Source organism: Telopea speciosissima, chromosome 8 (genome assembly GCF_018873765.1).
Source record: "Telopea speciosissima isolate NSW1024214 ecotype Mountain lineage chromosome 8, Tspe_v1, whole genome shotgun sequence".
In the NCBI taxonomy this organism is placed as follows: domain Eukaryota; kingdom Viridiplantae; phylum Streptophyta; class Magnoliopsida; order Proteales; family Proteaceae; genus Telopea; species Telopea speciosissima.
The window spans coordinates 24,960,351-24,981,893 of record NC_057923.1 but is presented as its reverse complement, the minus strand read 5'-3'; the positions used below and the strand labels follow the sequence as shown (position 1 = coordinate 24,981,893).

Below are 21,543 nucleotides of genomic sequence, written 5' to 3'. Positions count from 1 at the left end.
AGAGATTTGTTGGCGTGCAAGACGATCTTGCTTGCCAAAAGTCTACTCTAAGTGTTCCATCACATGCTTGGCCGATTCCAGGTCATCACATGAGGTCTGGAGTTTCTTATTAATGGAGCTAAGAAAATAGGCGGTGGCCAGAGCGTCATTCTCTTTGAAGGTCTCCCAAGCTACATAGTCGTCACCTTCAGTGGTGTGGGGTAAGGGAGGTCCATCAGTAGAAATGACATGGTGGATCTTCTCTGCCTTCAGAACGAGTATAAGCTTTTGCTTCCACTCGGGGTAATTAGTCCCAGTTAGTCTATTTTCATTAAGTAGGGAATTGAGGGCGTTGTTGTTGGTCATATTGATGGCAGTTAGGGTCTACAAATAACGTACAAGCAATTAATTAGCAACCATACCATCAAAATACTTAAGGAAACATGCATCACATTCCAATGGTAACTCACAAAATCAACATCTTTTTCAGTCAAAAAATGTGAATTGGAGTCTTCTAAGCCTTTAATATGCATAGCTTAGCCTTCCGGGTTGACCTCCAATATACTTTGGCCACCTGAGTGATAGCTTAGCCTTTCGGAGTTCACTGCACACTCAAGTCAAGTAGGTACCTATCTCCTCAAAATAATTCATGGCTCTTAGGTAATGCTGACACTTAGGCTATACCTATTTACTATGATTGTTTCTATCACGCCGGAGATGGGAGGATGCTACTTATCCACTGATCACTAAGGTTAGCCTTTCGGAGTTCCCAAAGTGGTCTATGGATAGTCCATTCTCTCATCGCGATAAAAGGCCACAGGATTCTAACCATTAAAGATTCCCGCACTATTACTTGCTTTACTTAGTTAAGGGCAATAATGTAATTTTAACATTACTACACATTAACCATGTTACTCCTAACCATCATACATCACATGCATCTAGTAACACGTATAAGCAAATATTACCCTATGTACTAACATGTAGCAAACCATATAAAGTAAATAAAGTAAGCAATAATATGGTATGGTTATGGGATTCTCGAAGGTCTTCAACTCCTTCAAACTTGAGAAGCTCCCACTCGAAACTTTGTCTTCCTTGAAGTCATGTTCCTCTTCTTTCATCTCAAAGATCATCTCATGTCTTCAAGCGGTTACATCCATTGGACTTTAAAATTAAATTACATCTCATGAATTTAAAATAAAGATTAAAATTTTACAACCATTCAGAAAACCTTGGGAAACCAACCCTCTAATTATAGGACTGCCCAAGGGGGATACAACCATTTAGAATGGAGTAAGAAGAGAGGGGGGAAATTAAGAAGTGACATAAATATAAAATAACCATCACATACTTAATCCCATGACCATTCCATACTACAAAACAAATGGTTAAATCAATTGCTCAAAATCAAAGTGCTAGTACCATATGAATCTCATAATCCCACTTTTAACTCTTTAAAAATGATTCAAGTATCAACTTTAATACCCAACACTTGGATATGCAATCTATACATGATAGGTAGGCATATGCTCAAGAAAGCATTGCATTCTCTATATTATCTCATAATAAAATACAATGAGGGCAAAATTGTAATTTCACACATACTTGTTTAATTACACAATTTCAAGAACTATTCTGAAATTTCTTTAATTAAACGATGTTAGAATGAAAATGCATTTCGGTTCTCATAAAACTCGATGTCCAATCAATTCTCAATTAATTACTCCAAGTGGAACCTTAAATTAAAAAATAAAATTTGCATATATTTCAGTCAAAACATTTTTTTATTTTATTTACAATTCGGATCGACCCATGGCCCGATCCACATGGACCGGCCCATGGGTCAAAACCATGTGGGTCGGCCCTTGGTTCGGCCCAAGGCCGAATCGTGTGGGTCCCATGGGTCCAACCCATGTATTAATAAAGTGGGTCCCATGGGTCAATTTGCAATTAAATAGAATCCTATTTTAATTTGGACTTTCTTAATCAAGTTAGGATTCCTATTTAAAATCAATTTCCATTCATGAGAGAAAATAGTTAGAGTTTGATTCCAAATAGGAAATCAGAATCCCACTCCTTTTAAATTCTCATTATATTGTGAGCAACTTAATTAGATTTAGATTCCTATCCAAAATAGAAAATTAATTCAAATACAAGTTTCCTAATCTAATTAGGCAATCTTGCTCACAAATCCAACTTTCCTAATCTAATTAGAAAACTTTGCTAAAAGTCCTATTGTGTTCAAAACACAATTAAAGCATCTTCAAGCAATCTCCATTAAAATAGCTTCAACTAGAACTCCATTAATGGAGCTTACATGATGGAATTTGACATGAAGAAGATGAACTTTTTAAATCTACATCATATGCACACATAAAAAATTTCAAAAGTCATCATCTTCCCCAGCCCCCCCTCCCATGGACCCTTTTTTTTTTTTTTGGAGATGCAAGGGCGGTGCCCACGCGGCGCATGGCAGCAGGCCGCTGCTTGCACGCGCTTTGGCCGCAGCCTACAACCGTACATCACGCAGGGCTACGCCAGCTCATGACCGCCCGCCCCACACCTGTTGACATGCAAGCTGGCCAGCAGGCGTGGCTGGCAGGCCGTGCTTGCTTGCCGCGGTTGTCGGCCGGTGGTTCTGGCTGGTGTGGCCTCTTCTCCTTCGTTTCATATATTGTCAACTTCGAATTTTGTGTACAATACTCAAAATTCAAAAAAACTCAAAACACAATAATGGAGGAAGAAGAAGAAGAAGAAGATTGCAAGTTGATTTTGATATGTGTTTAATGAAGAACCTACGCTCTGATGCCAATTTTTAGTGGCGGCGGAAGCAATGGGATTCTCATGTAATCACAAAATTTTACGAGTATCCAAGGATCTCAATAAACACATTAGTGTACTAACCTCAAAAGGAGAGCAATGTCACCTAGAACACTCAAATGGTGTGTTCCTCTAAAGGAATGCAACACTTGAAGTGGATCTCCCAAGCTTACTTCACCTCCAATGGCCAATAGTGCTGGAGAAAGAAGAAGACTCTCTTTTTCTCTCTCTAAGCTCTCTCACAATTTTGTGCAAATTGTTCTAATGATTTTTTCTCTATCATCATCAAATATCCTTGGCCTTAGGTCCCTTTATATATATAGAGACCTAATTGAGGAGGTGGCAAACCTACGGTCCAGATCTAACCAAGTGGTGTGATCCTAAAGGGTAGCTCATAAGATTATCCTAAATTGCACATAAGGATAAAACTTATCCAAAATCACAGTAAAGGACGATCCTACCAGGGCGTAACCTGAAAAACCCCTTGCGGTTGGTAATTTTATTATACTTTCTCCACACACTACTAACACCTATAATGGGCCATTGCAACCATGGAATAAATGTCACCGCCACAATTCCGGTCCATTATAATTTTTCACGAGAGTATGGAGGACTTTGATTGGCCATAAAACTCTTTGAAAACTCTCCTCCAAAAGACATTTAATTTAATATTAATAAAATAAAATACTCTTTGCAAACACTTTACAAAATACCAAGGCCTTGGATTTGGCACAATCAAATCCGTTCACTCTCCTTTTGGTGTTCTCCCTTTACGAGCAATGAAAACTTTATTGAGCATCACATCCATAACTATTTATATTGTGCATACCGAGCGGCCGATATATAGTCAGTCCTTTCGGTAGACATCAACCATTGACACACCACAAATGTATAGAACATAAATAAAATGTTAAGTGTCTCTCAAATACAGAGAAAATAATTATCGAAGATTCTCGTTGCAAGTACAACTTGACGATGAATAATTTGGGAATCCCCGTGGATCATGTTCAACACGAAATGTGCCTGTATTTACATTTTGGTCCAATCACTATTGTACGAATGTAAAATATAACAACCATAGAACAGATTGCCCAAATCTATCCATAGTTGTGAACAAAACGGTTTGAATTGGGCAGATGCAATATACAATTATGACAAGCACATAATTAAATAAAACTAAATTAATTAATTTAATCAAATTAAATTGGGTTTGATGGACACACAAATGTTACATCCAATAATATGAAGGGGGGGTTTGAGTTGAGACATCGCTAGCAGACAAGGAGTAGAGCTGCTAGTAAGCCCACCCAATAAGCATCTCGACATTGGAGAGCAACAAGCCCCTCAGTGGTTCTGCAGAGATCCAGGTTCAATAAGATTGGGGGAGATAGAGCTGGCAGTGAGGTTCGCACCATTCCCTGCTGCACTATCTTCGTCAGCTCGGTGGTGGAGGTGGTGATGCACGTGCTGCTACTCGAGATGGTGGTTGTGGTAATATTCTGAGTTTCTATTTCTTAAGGCATCCCATGTTCAGAGGCCAATATTGCTGGGCAGTTCGAACTTATTCTAGTAGCTATCAAGCTTGTCTCAAGAGGTTCAGGCCATTTCGGAAAACTAAGATTTCATGCGGGTTACAGAAGATGGAATCTAGAGGAACAAAAAAAGTGTTAACATGTAATATGAAGTTACGCTTTGTACCCTTCAGTCCAACTAAAAATACATTTTGTTTGAGTACAAACAAAGTTCGGTTACAATGTCTGTTTGTAACCTTCTTGGTTACAAACAGACACACCCATCATTTTTTACCAAAAAAAAAAAAACGAAGAAAAAGTCTCAATCTTTCCATTCCATTTTGTGCTTACTTAATAGGCTTACAGATGCAGGCCCGTTCAGCATTGCCACATCAGCCATCGAAATTTGGTTTCTAAAGTGTGTACACAATCGACCACTTTTCTATTATTTTGAGGAAGATAATGTTTAGGATATATTGTTACGTTCCTATTTTGTAGGAAATAACTTTGAGGATGATATTTCCTATTTAATAGCAAAGGAGATTGAGGAAGATCAGCCAAACCAATATTTTAAGTTCTTTCCTATTTAATTGGCTTTAATTTTGGAATATCTTTTAAGCCAAGAAATCCACAACTATGGGAGAGATTTTGAAGAAAGGAGAGAGAGAGAGAATGTGTGTGTTTTGATGAAGAGTAATGGCCAGCCTTTCTTAATTTAGTTATATTAATTTTAGTATTTCTTAATTATTAAGATTTCTAGCTTTAATTAAGATTTACTTTGATATTTAATTTTCTTTTGATGTAATTTGCAATTAATCTTAAATGTAGGATTTAGCAGTCTTAGAGATTAGAATTAGGTTTATTTTCTCTTTAAATATGTAAGAGCTATGCTCATTCAGTAGTGAAGAATGGATTAATGAAAGTTTACTCCATTGAGTATTTTAGAACCTTGAAGTGTTCTCCCTCGTAACCCTGAAAAGTTACGTTGCTTCCTTGAGTTGTAATTTTCCCATGTCCTTGAAGAGTCACATTAAACCCATTGCGATGTCTTTCTCTTTGTGTTCGTGTGTTTGACTCTCCCGATCCGTGTTTTTCAACCAGACTGCATTATTTGGTATCAGAGCTTTGGAGGAGAGAGAGAAGTTGTGATGACGCCCAGGCATAGAGGTGGTCGTACAAGTCCTGTGGAGGACATCAATACAAGTGAAGTTCATACGACAATGGATGATGTTGCAGACGAACGAATCATTGTTCAGGTTGATTTTAGTAAACCCCCAATTTTCGATGAGTACCAGGATGAGTACATCAATGAACACGGTGGTTTCAAAATTCTTGAACCAGATTTTGTTACGAAAGCACAACAAGATTTCTACCCGTATCATGACGAGGTAGCCGCACTCAACTCATATTACCTAGAAATGCACAATCAAGTGATCCGATGCATTAGCACTAATAGTGCGTATGTTGACCCGTTTTTGAAGGTGATGACATTGCCATTTGAATGCCAATTTCTTCAAGTCGTAAAAAATGGAAATAGACCAAATTTGGTTTCATCTTCAGAGGAAGTTTTGTTCGACAAATTTGATGTGAGAAAATGGAATCACATTTGTGTTCCAATTTTGTTCGTACCTGAGATGTGCAAGTATCTTTGTAAGATCAACAAGACCAAGGTTCATTTTGAATTGTTTCCGTTAGATCCTGGTGGATGACAAACACCATTGATTGGAGCAAGAGTTTGAGGACGAACTCTTTTTCAACCTGGAGGGAATGATGCAGGTCCGTTCAACATTGCCACATCAGCCATCGAAATTTGGTTTCTAAAGTGTGAACACAATCGACCACTTTCCTATTATTTTGAGGAAGAGAATGTTTAGGATATATTGTTACATTCCTATTTTGTTGAAAATAACTTTGAAGAGGATATTTCCTATTTAATAGCAAAGGAGATTGAGCTAGGAAGATCAGCCCAACCAATATTTTAAGTCCTTTCCTATTTAATTGGCTTTAATTTTGGAATATCTTTTAAGCCAAGGAATCCACAACTATGGGAGACGATTTTGAAGAAAGGAGAGAGAGAGAGAGACAGAGAGAGAGAGAGTGTGTGTGTGTGTGTGTGTGTGTGTTTTGATGAAGAGTAATGGCCAGCCTTTCTTAATTTAGTTTTATTAATTTTAGTATTTCTTAATTATTAAGATTTCTAGCTTTAATTAAGATTTACTTTGATATTTAATTTTCTTTTGATGTAATTTGCAATTATTCTTAAACATAGGATTTAGCAATCTTAGAGATTAGAATTAGGTTTATTTTCTCTTTAAATATGTAAGAGCTATGCTCATTCAGTAGTGAAGAATTGATTAATGAAAGTTTACTCCATTGAATATTTTAGAACCTTGAAGTGTTCTCCCCCGTAATCCTGGAAAGTTACGTTGCATCCTTGAAGAGTTACAATTTTCCCGTGTCCTTGAAGAGTCACGTTAAACCCATTGCGATGACTTTCTCCTTGTGTTCGTGTGTTTGACTGTCCCGATCCGTGTCTTCCAACCAGGCTGCATTACTTACAAATAGTAGTAATTACCAATATAACTTGCCTCCATATCATTTTACGGATTTTGGGAATGAAATAGTGGACATCAATTTAAATCTTTACATGCTCTAAAAGAAGCAAACTATACAATTAGATATTTAACTTCCACCCATTTTACCTCAAAACAATGATCACATTAATAGGGAAATGTCCTAGGACCCTAGGGTAAGCCATCAGGAGGACCCCACATTTGATTAGGCCACATCAAGGAAAATTTCCAAAAACAAAAACAAAAAAGTGCAATTAGGGGTTGTATTGATTAGACAATCGACCTTGGGTTCCTTCCAAGCTTTATTCTTTATCTTATACATATGTTTGTTTCAATATACGACTCCTTTGTTAATCCATGAATTGAGATCCTTACAGCTATGGCCAGCGGTTACAGTTTTACTTCATCCATAACTCTGCATGGCAATGATGCTCATCACAACCTCTATAACCGAACGATTAGCATGGTTATGGGCAGCGGTTACAAGACTGAAGTTCCACATGATAGTGAAGAAGTACAATCATTCGGTGAAGAATGGAAAGAAAAAAAAAGGTGGCAAACATCCCAATAAAGCATATGTGACAATCCAGTTTGTCAAGCCTGACGCTCCAATGCCCACAGTGGCTTTACCAAGTGTGAAGAATATGTTTAGGAGAAGGTATTCGTACACGGGAGATTCTCCCATCAAATAGGTGGGCTAGGGGTTTTTATGACATTTTAGATTGGCATAAATGCCAATCTGACTGTATTTAATACAAGTTGTATACATACAGGGCTGTGCATGAAATTTTTTGCCATATGTTTAACATATCTTCTTGTTTTGTTAGTTAGACTTCCAGCTTCGTTTCTAGAGATATTAATGCTTGTGTCCATTCCTTAGCCTGGAAGGTCTCGTCTATGACATGTAAGATAGGGCCATATTCCACTCCTTGGTTTCTAAACCTAGATGTTTTTTAAACCTTGTGTAACACATTTTCTATCTGAAAGAGTTTCATTTTACCAAAAGAAAAAAAAAATTGAGATTCTTACAAATATTTCTATGCATGATAATTGACTCTTAAAGTTGAAAGTCTTTCCTTATCGAAATCTATCTCAAATCTTTGTATCTATATATAATATCTATTCAGTTTACATTAATACTTCAAATATCCTTTCTTATATTTTTTTTTGGTTGATTCATTTGTTTCAACGTATATGCATGAAAAACGTAACAATATTGGCTATATCATTTTAAATGTTAAACTTAAATTTCATATTGAAATTATTTAAGGTTTTCAAGAATTTTTTGGATAGATTCATCTCTACCTTTTCCAATCAAAATTTTAGCTTAACCGAAGCACATTACATAACAATATACCTGCCCTGTGCTTAGCATGGGGATGTAATTAATAAATAACTAGTGTCGTATGCTAAAATAATGTGTTAATATAATGTAGAATTGTATTCTAATATTAATTGAAAATATAATTGAGGCTACTACATCAATGGAATAAATTAGTTGTATGGGATTTTTAAAAAAATATTTTAATGTGATTAACACCCTGCTTATGAGTTATTAGACAATTGGTAATTGAGTTTAGGGAAAAAGATCTCTACTTGGTGGTGTTTCCTACGCCATCTCACAGGGCACCATAAAATGATGCCTCTGCCCCTTGGCTTGATACCCAGGCGTGCTCCTCCATTGGCCCAGACACTTGTGTAGAGACCATGGAACCAAGTAGAGATCTCTTGCCCGTGAGTTTAAATGAACATCTACTACCTAAGCACTTGGTTGTATAAAATTTGCTAATTTTGGATTTGTTGTACTGCTTCATTAGCAAAAAAAGTAGGATTGGGACTTCTTTCTAACATGGTGTTAGGGACATATTATGGCTGGGCTTAGGCCCGGCTTAACAAAAGCAGTTTAGCTCTTTTTTAATTTTTGGGAAATTTTCAGCGCCCCCCCCTTCGTTGGAGTTCACCTCTGCAACTCTGCTCCACGTCTTGGCACACATTCCGGTGACCAAAGGACCCTGACGAAGCTCTGAAGAAACGACCTCACTCCAAATGTAAGTTCTCACAAAACCAGGGCCCTCAAAATCAAATTTTTTTTTCCCTAATCTTCATTTGTAAATGCAATTTTTGTTGCCCTAACCTCTATTTGTTGGATCCTGTAAATGCATCATATGTATTGCCATTAATAACCATGATCAGACTTGCAGACACACGCACACACCCATCCCGAGCCCTAACACACCATCCCTTACTGTGCATAGCACACACCATCCCTTATTGTGCATAGCACACACCCCCTACTGCACATAGCACACACACCCCACACCCCCTTCTACCTTTGTTGCACCTAGCACACACCCCTCCACACAAATCCCAACCCCATTGCCCCTTACTGCGCATAGCACACACCCCCTTCTGCCCTATTGCACATAGCACACACTCCCACACGCCCCCCTTCTGCCCCTATTGTACATACCACACAGTCCCACGCACCCCACCCTTCTGCCTCTATTGTACGTAGCACACACACGCCCTCCTGCCCTGTTGCACACACACTACCACACCCCCCCTTCTGCCTGTTGCACATAGCACATAGTCCCACACCCCCCTTCTGCCTCTGTTGTACCTATCACACACCCCTCCTTCTGCCCTGTTGCATATAGTAGACACACACACCCCTTTCTGCTCTTATTTATGGAGTGTTTGATTAAAAATATGTGCCTATTTGTGTAATGCGTGCAGAATGGATTTATTCACAATTTATTACTATTATGATGGGAATATTTTGCATAAGATAGTTGATAGAGATAGGTATGGATATATTGATATGGTACATGACATCTACAACATAGTCCTAGGTCATATACCAGATGGTAGAGGTGACTTTCAAATGCAAAACTATACTACCTGGTGGGAATGAGGATGTAGAGATGTGGGATGATCAATCTGTGATGCAACAGTTTGACATCTTTGAGGCTGACAAGGTAATCAGACTGTATGTCTCCAATGTGCAAGAGAGTGAGCCTGAGCAAAGAAGCAAATCTTATAAGATTAATGGGTTTGAACGTGAGCTGATTGGTAGGACCACTAATACAAGAAGGTAAAGATATGTGGCTGGTGAATCTACAAGGGTGAGACAGCAAAGTGCTACTGTTCCTAGTAGTAGTAGACTGCCAAAGCAGACAGTAAACAGAGGGGGAGGTACAGGCCCTAGTGTATCAAGTAGGACACCTTCCAGTCTTGCAGGATCTATTGAGTATGAACCTGTGGAATTGAATGAATCAGGTGATGATGATAAATGGGAACTTAGTGAGGATGATCAGGATAAAGAAAGTGATGGAATTTCAGATTCTTCAGATGATGGTGATAATGAATCTGAAGAAGTAGTAGGTGATGAGAATACAAAGAATGTTGGTCAGAAAGGGGATCAGGAAGGAGATGATGAATCAGATTATGTTCCTGAGGAAAATAAAGATGAAAATGAGTCAGATAGGGATGGTATTTCAGATTATGATTCTGAGGAATACCATTCACAATTTTCCAAAAAAAGTGGATCCAGTGGTGGGGGAATATTGGAGTTGGATGAAGGGATGGCTTTTGATTCTGTGGATGAATATAGAACCCACTTGAAGAACTATGCAATTCAAGAGGGGTTTGAACTTTATAGGCTAAAAAATGAGAAGACTAGAGTAACTAAGATTTATGCAAGTGATGGTTGCCCTTGGAGGATACATGCTTCTCTTGCACTTGATGGCAAGACTTTTATTGTAAAATCATTTGCAAACAAACATACTTGTAGTGGAAGAAAGACAAAATTGGCAGCAGCTAACTCTAGATGGATAGCTGGTAAACTTGGTCCCCACATCAGGGCAGATCCTACAATAACTATTAAAAGCATGGAAGCAATGATGAAGGTACAGTATGGACTCCAACCAAGCAAACAACAGCTGTATAGGGCAAGAATGATTGCCAAAGAAGAGATTGAAGGCAACCATACTAAACAATTTGCATAGTTGCCAGCGTATCTTGATATGATTGATCAGTATAACCCAGGACCAGTACTCAAGATTCAAATGATGGATAGACATGATATGAATCAAAATCCAGTGTTTCAGAGGGTGTTTGTGTGTTTTAAAGCATGTATAAAAGGTTTTGTATAAGGTCGCAGGCCATTTCTAGGACTGGATGGTTGCCACTTAAAGGAAAAGTATGGAGGTATTTTTTTGGCAATAATATCATTAGATGGAAATAATGGTTTATTTCTAGTTGCCTTAGGAGTAGTAGAGGCTGAGAGGAAAGACAGTTGGATGTGGTTCCTTGACTGCTTACACATTGCTCTACAATCAAAGAGACTTCATACCCCACTTGACCTTTATGTCTGACAAACAGAAGGTTAGTAAATGTGGTGAATTTAATAGTTGTTAGTTATTTTCTTACATTTATATGCTTCAATTAAAATATATATTATCAATCATTTATATGGTCTAATTGATTCAATTCAACAACAATTCCCTCGATGTAATCAGAGACATTGTTGTAGGCATTTATATGCCAACTTTAGGGGTGTTCATCCTGGAGCAATGTTGAGGACTGCCTTCTGGACTGCTGCTAAAGCATCCACTGTTGTTGATTTCCAGAAAGCTATGGGGGAGCTGAAAGATATAAATGTAGAAGCTCATGACTGGTTGATGAGAAACCCACCTGCAAGCTAGTCAAGACATGCCTTTGATCATGGTGCCAAGAGTGACCATGTGACTAACAACATGACCGAATCATTCAACCAGTGGATTGCAGCTTATAGAGACAGGCCAATAGTGACATTGATTGACCAACTTAGGGTGCAGTTGATGACAAGGTTTCAGCAAAGGTATGCTACTGCATGCAGTTTAATGGGTACAGTTACATCAGCTATTAAGAAGAAATTGGATTCTATTGAAAGGGCAGCAAGGGGATGCACTACACATGCAGCAGGATTGTTTGAGTTTGTGGTTAATGATGGAAATAAAGTTATTGTGGTTAAGTTGGATGAGAGAACTTGTACATGTAAAGTATGGGAAGCAATTACGTTACCTTGTAAGCATGCAGCCCATGCTATTTCTATGAAGAACTACAGCATTGATGACTATTGTGATCCATACTATACTGTGCAGAGATATCAACTTGCACATGGAGAGATGATCCATGCACAACCAGATATAGTTGGATTATCTGAGACTAGTTTGTATGGTATCGTGCAGCCCCCCCTTGTGAGAAGGAGACCTGGTAGACCCAACAAAAATAGAAGAAAAAGATCACCATCAGTAAGATGTAGCAAGTGCAATACAGTAGATCACAACAAGAAAACCTGCAAAGGGGGTGCAGTGAAAGGGAAAAGGAAAAGGGTGGGTAGTGAGGTAAGGTTTTTTTTATTATAAATCTAACTAGTTTTATTTCATTAGATAAATTTATATTTATATTTATATATATTTATATTCATATTAAGGTTTTTTTTTCTATTGTAGAGAATGGAAAGTGGAACTAGCAGTCAGGGTGATACAAGTAACTCCCAAAGGCAAACCAGATCAAACACTGCATCTACTGGGTCTCCAAGTGGGTGTGTACAAGAGAGAGTGAGATCAAAGATGGCAGCCTATAGAGCTAGAAGGAATTCAAAAGTTGCTAGTAGTTTAGCTACAGAGGGTAGTGGTCAGTAGTTCTAGTGAGTAGTTTGTTTTATGTTAGGAGTGTTTTTAGGGAAATTTGAGAAGTTGTTACTATGTTTGGGAACTTTTGAAGGTGTAATATTTGTGATGGAACAAATGGAGTCGATGAACCAATGTTTTGAATGTTTTGTAAGTTGTAATATTGGTGATGAAACAAATGGATGCTATGATTATGCCAATGAATATGATTATCTTAGTATAATTATCTTGATTGTCTACAAGCTCTATAGTTGTGTGTTCCTTTAATAGATTGGCATGAGCAAATAGTTTGAGAAAATAAACCAACTCAAAGCCAGACACCATTCTCTTTTCATTACTAATACCATTTCATTACTAATACCAACAACTTACAAGACCAGACCATGACCTTCTAATTACCAAGTTTCAAAGCTACATCATACTTTAAAAGCCAGCAGTATAAAGTTCACCATACAGAGAATCAGTACAATTAGACACACAAGATATATTTTGGCAGACATCTCATCCTTCATCACACACACTCCATTTGGGTGAATTCCACTCCCATCAGTCATGTTATTATTTCTTGGTATAATTGTAGACATGGGCAGGTTTCCCATATCTTCCTTTGGGTAGCACCAAGCAAAGAAATCACAGTCTCCTTTGCCTTTTCTAGGACAGTTGTAGTAGAGCCTATTTGGATTTTACTCGGACTTTGAAATCCTAATTGCAGCTCGGAATCCACATTCACATTTCAAGTTCTCAAATTTTAATGCCCTTTAATTCGTACTGTTAACACTAGCTGATGTCGACATTATTATCTACAAAATACACAAAATATATTAGGATTTCATTTCAAGTTGTCAAATTTGTGTGTGTGGTGCAGCAAGGTGCAGGGGTGTGTGTGATGTGGTGCAGCAAGGTGCAGGGTCTGTGTGTGTGTGTGTGTGGTGTGTGTGTGTATGTGTATGGTGTGTGTGTGTGGTGCAACAAGGTGCAGGGGTGTGTGTGATGTGGTGCAGCAAGATGCAGGGTGTGTGTGTGTGTATGTGTTTGTGTGTGTGTGTGTGTGTGTATGGTGTGCTGCAGCAAAGTGCAGGGGTATGTGTGTACAGTGTGCTACAACAAGGTGCAGGGGTATGTGTGTGGTGTGTGTGTGTGTGTGTGTGTGTGTGTGTGTGTGTGTGTGTGTGTGTGTGTGTGTGTATGGTGTGTGTGTGGTGCAACAAGGAGCATGGGGAGTGTTGTTCAGCAAGGTGCAAGGCCAAGGTGTGTATGTGTGTGTGTGGTCTCAGGTACAACAAGGGGCTTTGCCCCTGGTGTGTGGGTGCTCTCAGGTACAACAGGTGGGGTGTGTGTGTGTGGTCTCAAGTACAGCAAGGGGCAAAGCCCCCTGGTGTGTGGGTGCTCTCAGGTGCAACAGGTGGGGTGTGTGTGTGTGCTGCAACAAGGGGCAGGGGGAGTGTGGTTCAGCAAGGTGCAAGGCCAAGGTGTGTATATGTGTGTGTGGTCTCAGGTACAACAAGGGGCTTTGCCCCTGGTGTGTGGGTGCTCTCAGGTACAGCAGGTGGGGGGTGTGTGTGTGTGTGTATGGTATGTGTGTGGTTTCAAGTACAGCAAGGGTCAAAGCCCCTGGTGTGTGGGTGCTCTCAGGTACAGCAAGTGGGGTGTGTGTGTGAGTATGGTGTGTGTGTGCTGCAACAAGGGGCAGGGGGTGTGTGGTTCAGCAAGGTGCAAGGCCAGGGTGTGTATGGTGTGTGTGTAGTCTCAGGTACAACAAGGGGCAAAGCCCCTTGTGTGTGGGTGCTCTCAGGTACAGCAGGTGGGGTGTGTGTGTGTGTGTATAGTGCAACAAGGGGCATGCGGTGTGTGGTTCAGCAAGGTGCAAGACCAGGGTGTGTATGTGTGTGTGTGGTCTCAGGTACAGCAAGGGGCAAAGCCCCTGGTGTGTGGGTGCTCTCAGGTACAACAGGTGGAGTGGTGTGTGTGGTTCAACAATGTGCAGGGGTGTGTGTGTGGGGGGGGGGGGGGGGAGTGTGGTGTGTGGGTGCTCTCAGGTACAACAGGGATGGTGTGTGTGTGTGGGGGGGTGTGGTGTGGGTGCTCTCAGGTACAATAGGGATGGTGTGTGGAGGGGTGCAACAATGTGCATAGAGGTGTGTGTGTGTGTGTGGGTGAGTCTATGGGGGTGTGTGTCTGTGTTGGTGTGTCTGTGTGTCGTATGGTGTGTGTAGGAGTGTGTGTGTGTGTGGGCGGGTGCTCTCAGGTAGAGCAAGGGACTGAGCAAGGGTTATGTGGGTGGGTGTTCACAGGTACAGCAAGGGGCTGAGCAAAGGTTATGTGGGTGGGTGTTCACAGCTACAGCAATGGGTTCTACGGTTGTGCAGGAGAAAGGAGAAGAAAGCAAGAGAAAGAGAAGAAGGTATAATGGAGAGGAGGAGAAGATGGAAGCAGGTGGAATCAATGGAGTTCGGGTGCCATAGGTCTAAACCTGTGCTTGCTGCTTCTCCGGTGTGCCAGTCGCAAAGATGGAATGAATGGAGCTCGCACTAGGTATTCAGTGGTTAGAACTTCCAACGGTAAGAATTTAGGTTAAAGATGGGTTTTTTAAGTTTTTGGTATAAAGGGTAGTTTTGACATTTTACTCCCACTCAATTAACTCTCAGCTATGTCCGTTAGTTTTTGGGTCCAACTTGAAATATTGGGACTTAATGGGTTGGCCTTAATTCTACGGTCCAACGGAGGGGGGGGTGCTGAAAATTTCCCTTAATTTTTTATTCTTCTCAATCATCTTTTTGTTATTCGGACATATGGCAGAGTCAAATTGTAATTAAAACATTACTAAGGCACGTGAGCACTTGATGATAAGTACATGTTCACAAGGTTTTGAGTGCGAGCTAGAATTCCATATGGCATGAAAGTTTATTTCCGAAAGGAGGAAAAAGGAGGGAAGGAATATACAGACACAGCCAGCAGGTTTACAAACAACTCCTCCCAGAGTTGGCATCACAGGCTGAAGAAACAAAGATCACCCAGTTGCCTAACACCCTAAGACAACGCAATTTGAGGTAACAAACATTGGGAGAAAAATCATTGCCCTAACTCCAAGGGACGGTAATTTCCTATTTCCGTGATGAATATTATAGAACTTCATGCATGACTAGCAAGACAAACGACTTCAAATGAATTGGAGTAGTCCACATAGAAAATGTAGAGGCGAGTAGAATACTTCCTTTTTTAAATATATGATAGTAAAAGCCACATACATCTCTAAGCTCTGTTTCTGGTTTCTAGGAGATCACATCAAGATACATCACAAAAACGGTTCATTGGTCTTTTTGTGTTGGAGATTTCATAAAGAAAGTCACATGAATTATAAACATACCTTAGGAATACGTAATTTCTGAATTACAAACATAGCTTTGTTTGCTTGTCCTCAAAGAAGCTATGTTTCTACGGGAGTAGCCGAGGTGTCCAATAAGGAAGCACGGAAAGAGCAAGTAATCAGCTTCACCGAAGCCGACATGGAAAACATTAGTTGGCTACCTGCATGATGATGTTGTGGTAATACAAGCCTTGATATCAAACCGACCCGTTCATCGGACCTTGATTGACATTGGTGCATCTATTGATATGATGTCATAGGATGTTTTTCATCAATTTGGGTTTGGCGATGACAGCTTGAAGCCTAACAGAACGAACTCATATGGATTTTTTGGCTCATCAGCGACAATCTAGGGAACCATTGAAATGACGCTAACTATTAGAGATCACCCCTATGAGAAGATTGTCAAAGTCAATTTCATGGTGGTGAAGGTCGTGTCCGCCTTCAAAGTCATATTAGGCCGACCTTCACTAAATGCATTGGGAATGATAGTATCTACCAAGCACTTAAAGATGGAAGTTTCCGACAGAGAACGACATCGGAGAATTATATCGATTGAGCATTTGTTTCCGTGTCATAAAATGAGTTTTAGTAGCTTGACGATGAGTTTGGGCCAATGCATAAAATAGTGACTAGGAAAAGCAATATAATGTTTCCACAAAAAAAAAGCAATATAATTTTATTTTATATATTATGGTTATTACATTTTTCCTGATGGCCCCACATCGTAAGGCTACAATTCCATGACGAATGAGTGGCAAGATGAAGATTTGAAATGCAACAGAGTATCTACCAAAAAAAAAAAAGGGAAAATTACACTGCCACCCCCTGAGGTTTGTATTAAATATAGAGCGACTCCCTGTGTTTCTAAATTATACAGCCACGCCCCCTGAGTGGACAGTGTTAAATAATACATTTTAAATATCAACTTTGCCCTCTTCTAATATCCTGTTAATACTCAGTGGAAAATTCCAACTTTGCCCTCTTCTTCCCCAAATTTGAAGTTGCCTCCATCGCTGACCTGCAACTCCACCGCACAGGTATTCATTTATGCATCTATGTCTTCTTCCTCTATTCTTTCTCGGATTTTTTTTCCCTCTCGGATTTTTTTCCCTGCTCTCATTTATTCGCTATTAACCCTAAAAAATCTACAAACCCAAACTTTGAATCTCGACCTAACATGGTCTTCGTTGTGTTCTCCGCAAAGGTTGCAACGAGAATTGTAGCATCAACTTCGCTTGCAATGGATCAAAAACCCAGAATCCCAAGCACATGCCACTGTCTTCCTCGCCAAGTTCTATAGCCGTGCTGGGCTCATGAATCTCATTAATGCCGGACCTGAACACCTCCGTCTTGGTAACTACCCCCTACGGCGGCTGGAATTTGTTTCCCTAAGGAGAAGAAATCTGAAAACCTTTCTGAATTCAATCTCACAGTTTCAATGATAGAAAGCCTGATCTGCACCTCGGAAATGAAGAAACCCATAGATGGGTTCTCTGTTTCTGCCTCATCTTCTTCTAATGGAACTCTGTTTCAGAGGAGGATCGAATTTCATCCCACTCGGAAGTCTTTCACTAGTTTTAGTAATGGCAGTGAGATTTCCATATCGAGACTTTGAATCCCAGCTCGGATTCTCAGCGATCTGCCTCCCTAAAGGCTGTTATGTTGGCTTCGATGGGGAAGAAATTAGAGGGCGGTGATTTTTTTGAATTTGGGTTAGATCCAGAGCTTATTTCTGGAACTACGCTTCGAAGAATCGTGAGTTTGTTCTATTGGGTTTTTTCGTTAATTTGATTTTGTTAAAAAATTGGGTTTTGGGATTCACTGTAATCCACACCGATAAAGTGAATTTCCAGTTGTCACCGTTTATTGAACGTATTTCAAGTACTGCAATAAGTTCGGCTTATCTACGTTGATCCCTTGTATTTGTTGTGGGTTTTCTCATAGGAATACTATCATCGGTCTTGGCTTGTTTTCCACATTGTAATTCTAGTTTTTTTACTTTACTCATTAGTTGTGTTTCCCTGATCATCAAATTTGGTGGAAGCTCAATTCTCTTTTGTTTTGTTCTGGTTCTCTTTGAGTAGGAATTAATAGAATATTTTGCAGGGTGTTGGGTTGGAAAATATGGGGAATACTTGTTTTTTGAATTCAGTATTGCAATGCTTGACATATACAGAGCCCTTTACCGCATATTTGCAGAGTGGGAAGTGATAAACCCAAGATTATACGAACCAATCAGAGGCTGTCATGTGTCACGGTCCAAGAGGTGAACCATTCCAGAACTAGAGAAGAACCAACTCGGACATAAATCACAAGGAAGATCACAGGCGCGACCCCCACGGGAGCGGCCTCACCCGCAGGCACGACCCCCACGGGCGCGACCTCCACTATGGGCAAGGCCTCCTCTCCCCGGGCGCGACCTCCACCATGGGCGCGACCTCTCCACCATGGGCGCAGCCTCTCCATGGGCGCGGCCTCTCCCCGGGCGCGACCTCTACCATGGGAACGGCCTCTCCACGAGTGCGGCCTCTCCACGAGCGTGGCCTCATAGGCGCGACCTCCACAGACATGACCTATGTGGACATCGAGGCACCTAGCCTATGATCCAGTCATCACTATAGACTTACACCACCTCCAGGACTTCAGGCTGCCGCCTAGAAGTCACGTTGCCCAGACGGACTCAAACACCAAAGGAGCTATCACCATACATGTAAGTGTCTATCTATTAAGGATCCCAGCACCGCTGAGACACTCCCTCCAGCAGGGAGACGGCCAACCAAGGAAGAGCCCTGCTACCCAGGGTCTCTATCCACTACATGGATCACTCTCCATCAAACTGGGACTCTCCATGCCACCATACTCTACTATAAAAGGGAAGGTATTCTATTCCCTCAACCCATCTTGAATACTATTATTCATCTGTTTGCTCAGGAGATCTGACTTTGGCATCGGAGAGTCCTAGGCCAGAACCGCATTGGTTCTCCTTTGTCACCCTTTGGTCTTTTTACAGGTTACGACACTCGAAGGGACCACAGACGATTTCTTGACGCAATAGATTGGCGTCGTCTGTGGGAACGACGCTAGCCATCGTATATACTAGCTTGTTTCCATAACTGTTCAATCATGGCACCACGGGGTAAGAAGACTGCCCCCTCCACCAACAATGCCCCAAGGAATGGATCACCTCCTCCAGAGGGCTCTTGTCGTAGAGCCAATGACCATGACCATGTCTCTCTAGAGAGGGAGATCCCAGATGACGATCAAGTGGAGGTAGTCGAACCCAACAACAAAGTGGTGGTGGAGGTAGTACCTGACCCCAATGCACCAGCGACTGTGGGTTAGATCAATGACCTACAGTGATAGATCCTTGACGACCGACAACTCTTCTGCGACTACCTGAGGCAGCGTGCAACATTACACCATCACAGGACAAACCCTCGATAGGAACAGAGCCCTAGGAGGTTGCCTCCTAGGGGTGATAGGTCAGAGAGGCACACTAGGCAGCGGGGGGAGCCTCCCTAGCTTTCCAGGCGAACAGCAGACCCTCCAGCACGGTTAGACCGAGGGAGAACACCATCACACCGATCCGTGGTACCTAACCCTGAAGGGTCCATCTGGAGGTCGGTGTTCGATGGTCGACTAGGAGGAAGTCATGTACCAGAGTAAAGCCGGACTTACCGCGAAGAGAACCCCTCGCATTCACGACAGGATTCATCGCGACGTGACCCTTCACCCTCTCACCAACAGTCGAGACGGGAGGGGACTTCCCGGAGAGGATGCGACCGAGGTCGCGGCAAATGACCAGTTAGACGTGAGGGACAAACATGAGATGAAGAGCTCAAAAAAAGTCTCTAAGAGTTGGATGAAAAGCTAGAAGGGTTGAAGAAGCAGACCAAGGGCGAGACACACTCGGTCCCTGGACAGCACCCATTCTCCGAGGAGATCATGTCAGCCTCACTCCCATCCAGGTTCAGGGTACCCACCTTTGAACTCTACAGTGGTACCACCGACCCTAATGACCATATCAATTATTTCAACGGGATGATGACCCTATATGGTGGATCAGACTTGGTATCCTGTTGAGCCTTCCCTACATCCCTAAAGGGTGTAGCGACCTCATGGTTTTCCAGACTACGACCACGATCGATTGGATCATTTGTAAAGCTATGCGAACAGTTCGTGACCCTCTTCCAGAGCAGAGTCAAGTAGAAGAAGACCACGGTCAATCTACTGAACGTGATACAAAACCCTGGGGAGTCCCTCAGGGAGTATGTCAGTAGGTTCACCAAGGAGTCCTTAGAAGTCAGAGACCTAGATGACTAGACCCAGCATGCTGCCTTGGCTGGGGGCATCCGAGACATGGAGTTGATCAAGGACCTGGCACGTCATGAGATCAGGACTATGAAGGTGCTCCTAAAGTGATGCAACGAGTTCACCAACATGGTCAAGATAGTACAAGCTCGGAAGAAGGCAATCGAAGCCAAGCCACAGGACAACAAGAGGTCAGCATCAGATGACCGTAGAGATAATAAGAGGTCGAGGACCGAGCATCGGTAGGAGAAGGGCGATCACCCATTAGGAAGAAGTGACTGTCGCCCAGAGAGGAGTGAGAGAGAAAGTAGTCCAAAGTTCACACCACTGAACACCACCAGGTCCCAAATCCTGATGCAGATCCAGGATCGTGACCTAATCCGATGGCCACGACCCATGCTAGCAGGACTTGAGAAGCCCAATCCTAACAAGTACTGTCTCTTCTATAAGGACTATGGGCATGACACAGAAGGCTGTTACCAACTGAAGAGGGAGATAGAAGGCCCTGTGAGAGCAGGGAGTTTGAATAAATATGTGAATGGGAGACGTGATGGCCGTTCGGGCCAAGGAGGCAGAGGTCGTGATCGAGAAAGAGAAGAACCAAGAAGGGAAGAAAGGAGGACGGACCGAGATAGAGAGAGAGACCGCACCGACGAAAGAAGTGATGTGTCGGAACCCAGCGGCATCAAGGGAGGCCCCATCCTCACCATACTTGGAGGACCAGAATAAGAGTCTACCAGGAAGGCCAAAGCCCATGCCAGGTTCGTGGGAGTAGCAGAGAAGCCAAGCAAGATGGCAAAGACCGAGACAGTGATCTCCTTCTCGGATGAAGACTTGGAAAGTGTGAGCTTTCCACATGAGGATGCCCTGGTTGTACAAGTGGAGATAGCCAACCGACCAGTACATAAGGTACTGATAGATACAGGGGCATTCGTGGATGTGCTCTCACTGGACGCCTACCGCAAGTTCGGATTCGGAGACGATCAACTCAAGCCAGAGCCCACCTACCTCCATTGATTCTCAGGTGCCACAGCCACCATCAGAGGCACCATAGAGCTACCCATTACCTTTGGGGAGCACCCTCGACAGGTGACCATCATGGTAAACTTCATGGTCGTTAGGTCCGTGGTGTCATTCAATGGCCTCTTAGGGCGACCTTCCCTGATAGCCCTTAGAGGTGTTGTGTCTCCACTCCAACTTAAGATGAAGTTCCCCACTGATAACGGAGTGGGGGAAGCTCAAGGTGATCAGAAGAAGGCCAGAGACTGTTATGCCACCTTTGTGAAGAAGAATAACGGCAACAC

At 41.7% G+C, this 21,543-nt stretch overlaps 1 protein-coding gene across 1 annotated transcript; it reads right to left on the bottom strand.

The window, feature by feature from the left end:
- Positions 1–42: 42 nt before the first annotated feature.
- LOC122672193 lies at positions 43–4,713 on the bottom strand. The gene is made up of 2 exons (XM_043869689.1): positions 4,678–4,713; positions 43–363 (listed from the first exon to the last, which is right to left on the bottom strand). The coding sequence occupies exons 1-2, from the start codon at positions 4,711–4,713 to the stop codon at positions 43–45; spliced, it is 357 nt and encodes a 118-aa protein (XP_043725624.1).
- Between the last annotated feature and the right edge of the window lie 16,830 nt (positions 4,714–21,543).